Raw genomic sequence first — 7,713 nt, forward strand, 5'->3', positions numbered from 1 at the left:
CTTCGAGGTTGTAGGATGCTTTGTCAGGCATTATCCCAGCGAGACTTGTTAAAGTTGTGTCTTGGCATTTTATTACAAAAGGGAGAGCACCGATGTAGGATTATCGATAGCGTCTCATTCTGGCGGTCATGCAGTATGGAAATTACTTCCAGGACCCTGCTTCTCGACAGGGGCAGATTTTACTCGGGGTCCGTTTGGCTCGGATGTCGACAAGCTGAAGCGAGGGGTTACACGACATTACCTGGTCATCTCTGATGGATTCCTGGATGTAACCACGGACGGCGAAGAAGAACTAATAGGACCCTGCGCCAAGCCTCCAGTCCCTTTAAGCGCCACACCTTGCTTGACCGGGGAAGCGCGTGATGCTGAACCATCGCACCCGCCCTTTACCGTTACAATAAAACCAACAGTCAGCCTCGGCCCTTCGCCATCACCAGCATCCCCTCCTCATTTCACAATCTCACGCCACGAGATCTTAACCCCTGTTTATGTTCCAGCTAAATTCACTCTGCTGAAGCGCATTCTCGCGTTCATGTGCAGTGGGCCATGGCTCTCGGCCGCTCCTCCTGGTCTGTCTGGGCTCACTCGTTCCTTCGTGCCGCCTCGATAGTAGTCCTCTTTGTCAGCCTAGGCTTTTTGATATACTGTAGTGCAAAGTTCAGCGCGCACTTAGCAGCCGGCTACGTGGTGGTATGATCTGTTCTTCTTTCTGCTTGTCTTTCTCCCGGGCATGCAAGCTAATTAGTAAAGGATGTTCTTCTACTTGTTTTCAACATTTGCATTCTGATCCGACTCTGTGTCTCTATTTTCGGCAACAAGTCTCCACCTGGCCGCGCAGAAGCAGGATGGACTTCTGCAGCGGATATCATCACGATCATCCTGGCAATATTCGGTGGCATATTCATGATGCTCGCGTACGGACAGAACCGTGAGTGCGGTACCGATGACTGCGACCCCCTTCGTTCCTACCCTGCAGGGCCGTCGCGAGACAAGGCCGCCTACTTGCTATATGCTTTCGCGTATGTGGTGGACTTCTTTATGCCTATATGTTCTCATCTTACGACCTCTAACCTGCTTCTAGAGCCGTCACCTTCTTCTCGACGATTATCGACTTCGTTCAGTGCTGCACCAAACGCAAACCCAACCCCTCGGCTTCGGCTCAACTAGTAGCGCAAACCCCGTCCAACGATTGATTCTGTAATATTGGTGGCACACTAGATAATCGTTTCAACCCTGCTAGTCTCTGCCAGTTTCTATCTCAATACTTCAAATTTGCTTTACTTAGCAAACTCGTCGTTTCTCGTGGGCGAGTTGGCTGCGATTACTACTTGACCAGTGTCGAAGAAAAAGAAACTCATCATGATATTAAGGCCTCTTATTATAGCCGCAATGATAACTGAAATTCTCATATTAAAGGAAATTTGTCAACAAGGTTGGGTTTGACAAGCTTTGATAATAATATTTGAGAGAAAACCCTCAGAGCGAAGTCATAGTCTAATTCATATTACACTTACGATACATATTTAAGCAACAATACCGCATAAAATACTGCCTGAATCTTGATCTCGCCCATTTCCTTCTTCGTGAGTAGGTCGATGCTGCTACTGCTTTAACCTATATAGCGGGTGTATGGTCGGTAAATGGTCGGTGTATGGTGGGTGTATGGTAGGTGTATGGTAGGTGTGTTGACTATGGCATTATTTGAGAGTCTCAATCTACTATCTCAGTTGAAGTTGTCGTAAAGCCAAAAGTAAAACCAAGCCTTATAATCTTATAAAGGTTTGTTTTTAGACATTCTAATACTTTAGATATTTGCTTCTTTTTCTTTAATTATAAGCTGAAATCATAATATCATCAATGTATATATGAAAAATAGAAAAACCATACTCTAATATTAGAATTTAAGGTTTAGAAACATATCTATGGTATCAATAACCAAGAAGCCAAAGAGACGTTCTTTATCATAAAAGTCTCCATCCTCTATATGCAGAGGGTCGTCTCTGAGAGTGTCGTTAACCGCCCCTTCCTATGTGTAACGATATTATGTAGCCACCTGGCTAGGTGGCTAGGTTGGAAAAGGGGCTTTATAGGTGGCGACCACCTGGCGACCACCTGGCATCTATACCTTATCTCGGCTACGTGGCCTACGGCCACCTACTTAGACCTGTAGCCTTCAACACACGTTCTATGCCTACGGAGCGTTAGGTACATAAGGGACCAGTTTCCTTACACTATAGCTTGACTTCTTTACTATTCTGTGTGCCTGACAAGCTCTCGTCTACGCCAATATAATGATCCTATTGAGTCAACCAACCAGAGTCAATGCGATATGTTGTGGTTGGAGACTCTTCACTCTCACCAGCTGGCCACCCAGGTGGCAAGGCTATAGCCTAATCACTACCTTAGCTATATAATCTCTGATAGGTTTTACCTGAGGAACCAAACCTCTAAGAATCAACCAACTAAATGAAACACCACTTGAGGGAACAACTCGATAATGTATTACATGAGCGTTTTGATAAAGCCAAGTAGTTTCGATAATAAGAAGACAACCTATATGTCTCCTATTAGTGGTGGCTCTCTTTTGATCGGCACCATTCTAGCTATTTTCCTTCTAGAGAAGTTTAGACATTGTTTCTAGGCTAATACCATGCTTTCTACCTTCTTCGTCAGACTGGCCATCATTGGCGGTAGCTACTATATCTTAGTTGAGACAAACCTAGAAGGTGTCGAAGCCTGACATCTCATTGGTCTTATCCTATATATAAGATTCCTCGGCTGCTACACCTGTCTCACATGGGTGGTCCCATCAGAAATGTACCCGACCTACTTGAAGTCTTACGGCATGACCACGCCCGACGCACTGCTCTTCCTGGCCTCTTTCTTCGCTATTTACAACTTCTCTGCCATACAGGAAGCTATGACACTGATAGGCTTGGCACTGGGTTTTATGGCGGAATCGCTACGATAGGCTGGATTTACCAACTGCTGTTTATGCCGAGGACAATGAACAAAACCCTTGAGGATCGATCTCCTCTTCCAGAAGCCAACCAGGGAGATTGTGGCTGAGAACGTCAAGAATATGACCAAGAGCCTGGGAAGTTGCCTTAGACGACGGGGACGTAAACCTGAGAATACCGTCCCGGAGGTGCCCGAGGCCGGGAACGAGAAGACTGATGTTGTAGTATATATGTGATGGAGGTCATTATATTTTGGTTATGAGGTGGCCAGTCTATAGGTCTTGTAGCTCGTAACTATTCTCTTATTGCAACGAATGGCTATGGAGATACATAAAAGAACAACAGGGGATCTACTCTTCGTGGACTACCAATTTAACGGTGACAAACCCTCATGTCCTATCGCTAGCGCTAAATCCTGGTTTTCTAAAGAACGTGAAGACTTGGGTTGTTGGACTACTTCCACCACTTTTCACTTTCATAACTACTATTGTATTTTTGATTCCCTAGGTTTTGATATTACTACCCGAGGTCTGAGGTGCTGCCTCTGGGCTGCTAGACTCCCGCTCAGGAGGATTTGAGCCACAAGCCGTAGTTTCGGGAAACATTTTCTATAAACACATAGTGAGTAGCAATAGAGTGCAATTTTCGGAATCGAAGGAGTTGGACCTACCATAATGAGCGGTAAATATATTGTCTGTATCACTCCACGGACACCTATGGTAACTGGGATTACTGAGTCCAACTGGCTTAACTAGATCGACACAACCATTACAAAGACAAGTGGCAACATAAGAGTTCCGAGCTTACTCATCGGATATCTTCCCGCCGCAGAAACAGCACCAGCACGCAATAACTCTACGCCAGAACGCGAACCAGATGGCGAGCCTGCTGATGAGCTTCTGCCACATCCAGATTTATACAACATAACCTTTGTTCTGTTTGACGCCCTTGACGCTCAAGTTCTTCCATACAAGCATCGACACTAAGCCCACAATCCAAGTTGCTGTACGAGTAATCAGCAGAAATCGGAATGTGTCTCCATATGCATGCTGAATTGCCAAACGGATAGGTGAGCCCCACTCATACGTCAACTGCTCCTCAATGGAACTGTAGATAGTCGTAAGGTTTCCTTGAGCCTCTGGGGGAAGGTGCAAAGCCAGTTTATCGGGGAGCGTGCCCTGCCAGATGGCAGCAGAGATTGTGTAGCCAACAGCATTGCCGATATAGCAGAACATATAGTAATGGCAAAGTATTGCTGCGCGCCAGCGGCAGCCAAAATACCAATTTCAACCGTGAGCATCAGTATACCAAACCCAAAGTTAAGGAAGATATTGCACATGGCAATGTAACCCACGTACTGGGAAGGCTGGCGAAAATATATGAGCAAACCTGTACCCAAAATGATTAGAGGGAAGGCGATGAAGACGCTGATCGGTTTATATCGGCCAGTATATGAGATCATTGCACCAGCAGTAATGTTTGCAAGGATTTGAACGACCGTACCAGATTGAACGATATAGGATGTGTTGGTAACGCTCAAGCCATTCACCACTTGCAAGAACGAGCTAAAATATCCATTCCAGCATGAGCTACTCTGGAAGAGCACAAAACCCACCATGCAGGTGCCGAGGACGGTGCGATCTTTCAGTGTAGCCCATGGAGTAATACAGATGCGAGCAAAGAACCGTTCCCATATGACAAACACAGCGATGAATAGAACTCCGAAGACAAGGAAGCAAATGATGAGTGCGGAACCCCAACCCTCGCCTTACATCGTGTAAAGGTTGAACGGCAGGAGCAGGAAGGCAAAACCAGCAGAGAGAAGTAGCAGCCCAACAACATTAAAGTCGTGGACATAATGTAGTACAGACTGCAGCAATGTACGACCAGCCGGCGTCCGTGCTGGAATAACTCCCTGTCTCTTGGCCTTCTTATAATAATGCATGAAGATTCCAAAAAGAGGGAAACCAATTCCTGAAGGAGGATACTCTCCATGCCGAAGGCCCACCGCCAGCCCGATCCGTTGAGAAATGAGGTAGAGATTGAGCCTGCGAGCCATGATGTAATTATCTATGGCGAGTTGAGTAGGGCTTGCGTGAGACCTCGATGGCGGAGCAAAGATGTATCCGCGATGAAAACACTGAGACAGTATCCGAGACAATTGATTCCGACTATGTAAAAGACTTGAGACGCGGCACATACCTCTACGCCGTTACAAGAAGCCGCCATAATGAGTCCGAGGGTGGCGATGATTACGCACAACAGGAAGCCAGAATGTCGACCCAAAACACCCAGAATTTTCGCAATGCACAGGTTCGCGATACCCCCGATGACCTGGCTTAAGACACCAGTGGTAGGAATGAGCGAGTGTGCCGCAAAGTCGGACGTGACATAGGGAAGCAAAGCTCCGCCGACTCCGATGACGATCCCTTGGACAAAGTAGACGCACCAGATCACGGAGTAGGCGACGATCAAGGCCTTCAAAGTCCAAGCAATTGTGATAGCCTCAGCCTTCTGCACACTCTCTTGGAAGTTGGTATCGAGCGTGTTGTCGTTTGGGGCGTTGCCATGAATGATGGCCATGCTGTGCTTAACTTCCGAGTCCGAGGCTTGCTCTGAGTTATGAACCATGCCGTCTTCTTTGGTGCCGACATCGCGCGGAGGGAAGCCGGCTGTCAGAGGATTTTTGGATGCCATTGGTGTGGTATGCTCTCCGTGGCGGCTTCTTCGTTTTCTTGTTGTGCTCTTGATTGGGGTGTGATTCGTGTGATTGTTGGCGCTTTCGTCGTTCTCGCGCTTCTTCGAGTATGGAAGGGCTTGCCTCGTGTGAGGTAACTAGGTGGTTGAACACGCGAGAAAAAGAAGCAGGGGAGAAAGAGCGTACGGTAAAGGGCAAACGATACCGGATAACAAGGCAAGGGTTGTTATATAGAGAGGAGACAAATGTGGAGTGTTCTCCAGAGCTGAGGATTCTCGAGCGTGAAATTTAGATTCAAGATCTGGGCTATACTTCGCGTCCGCGAGATGCCCACAGTTTTGAAAACCCATCTCACTGAGGTACCACGCTGCACGAGACGACGAGTGTGCGGACGCAATGCAGTGGCAACGCCCCGTCAAGTCCTCCTCGGAGGGTGACATTGTCCGATGTACGTGACTAGATCAATACAGGACGTTTCTTATGTCTCCCTTAGATAATTTCCAATGCAGCAGGGTTACAAGAGTGCAGGCCAGGCCCTCGCGTCCCTTCGCCTCTTCTAGGTTGAACCAATCTGTCTTCTTCAGACTGACCAGGTGTTTCCGCTCTTCGGCCTTCTTCTTGACCAAGTGTCGTTGTTTTTCATCCGTCCCATTAATGAACTCTGCAAACTCGTCACAAAATTCGAAGTCCATGACGCGGACGAACACGTTGGTCGCTGCAATGACAAAGACACTGTGATAATGTCAGCCCTCGGATGTCAGGATGCTGTAATGACTATGACTGGGCACTGATGATGGCCATCGCATCGTCCGCCACGACCCACGGCCCGTCCCCGTCCCGGCTCATTTGTCGAATGCCGCCGTCGTCTCGAGACTCCATCCTGCTGCTCATGCAGTGCGGCACGACGATGGTCCGCGACGCAGGGTCGTGGCGCAGCTGGACCTCCTTCCAATCCCACTTCGACTGCGCCCAGCACCGGTTCAGGACGTAGTTGATGAATGCCTGCAGTAGCCGCAACGTCGTGCCTTCTGCCAGGTAGCAGCGGTCGTCGAAGCTCTCCGCGGCATCGGCCTCGGGCTGGGACTGGGAAGCTCCGGTCCCTCCTGTTCCGCCTCTCCCATCTCCAACTCGTGAAAGTCCACCTCCTCTTGGCTGTCGGAGACGAGAAACGCCGTTTGAAATGGCCTTGTTGCTTCCGCGTAAGCCCTGACCAGGTCACTAATCTACGGATCCACTGTTTGGTAGATCTGGTGAAGAGACTGAGTATCAGTCACTTTCGGGAAGTCCTACACGAGAGCCTTGATCGCAGACGGAACGAGATTATGGCAATCCGCCCCTGGGGCGTCGGGACGGCAACAGTAGCAGTATTCCTGATACCATGGTTTCAAAAAGGAAAGTTGCTTGGTGGTTCTCGGGAACTCATACAGCTCAAAGAACCTGATGTGTTCTACGCCCCATCGGCTCGTAGAGCATGCGAGGAGTGTGCTGCTCGAAAGGCGTCTGACTAGGACTGGGCTGTCATCCGTAGCTTCTTCCATCTTAGCGGAAAAGTGATATGAGAAGTTCAATATGGATAGGATTAAACCTCGCTTGGGAGAGTCTTCAGATTTAGACTACCTTAATAAGCTACCTAGGTATGGGAAGTGGTAGCTGACCAAAATTGAGAGATATGAGGCGCAAATCGTCAAATACGACTACAGAGCTTTGAAAGTGCAGAGGCAGGAGAGAAAGACAGTATAAAACAAAGAAACATTACGATACATATGCAACTTAGATCCTAAGGTTAGCTACAAAGCCAAAAAAAGACTATAAAGCTCTGAAAGTACAGAGGCAGGAGAGAAAGACAGTGTAAAACAAAGAAACATTGTGATACATATACAACTTAGCTCCTAAGGTTAGCTGCAAAGCCCCAAGGCAATTACTGGACTCAACTTGTAGCAATATTGTATATACATTGACAGTAGTACCTTGATTCGCTCATAGCCCGAATGTTCAAGGACATATTGATTCTGCTATTTGCTGTTGTGTCTGTTTGCAACAAAAAGAATTGCCAAC

At 47.7% G+C, this 7,713-nt stretch overlaps 2 protein-coding genes across 2 annotated transcripts; both read right to left on the reverse strand.

Moving 5' to 3' along the window:
• Window positions 1-4,728: 4,728 nt before the first annotated feature.
• Window positions 4,729-5,657, reverse strand: UCRPA7_8906 (putative siderophore iron transporter mirb protein; the record flags this gene model as incomplete). Its single annotated transcript, XM_007921412.1, has 2 exons — window positions 4,729-4,890; window positions 5,163-5,657. The coding sequence occupies 2 exons, from the start codon at window positions 5,655-5,657 to the stop codon at window positions 4,729-4,731; spliced, it is 657 nt and encodes a 218-aa protein (XP_007919603.1).
• A 462-nt stretch (window positions 5,658-6,119) lies between these two features.
• UCRPA7_8907 (hypothetical protein) lies at window positions 6,120-6,504 on the reverse strand (the record flags this gene model as incomplete). Its single annotated transcript, XM_007921413.1, has 2 exons — window positions 6,120-6,390; window positions 6,440-6,504. 2 exons carry the CDS (start codon window positions 6,502-6,504, stop codon window positions 6,120-6,122), a joined length of 336 nt encoding a protein of 111 aa, XP_007919604.1.
• Between the last annotated feature and the right edge of the window lie 1,209 nt (window positions 6,505-7,713).

This window comes from Phaeoacremonium minimum (assembly GCF_000392275.1).
Source record: "Phaeoacremonium minimum UCRPA7 unplaced genomic scaffold PA7_03_scaffold_610, whole genome shotgun sequence".
NCBI lineage: Eukaryota > Fungi > Ascomycota > Sordariomycetes > Togniniales > Togniniaceae > Phaeoacremonium > Phaeoacremonium minimum.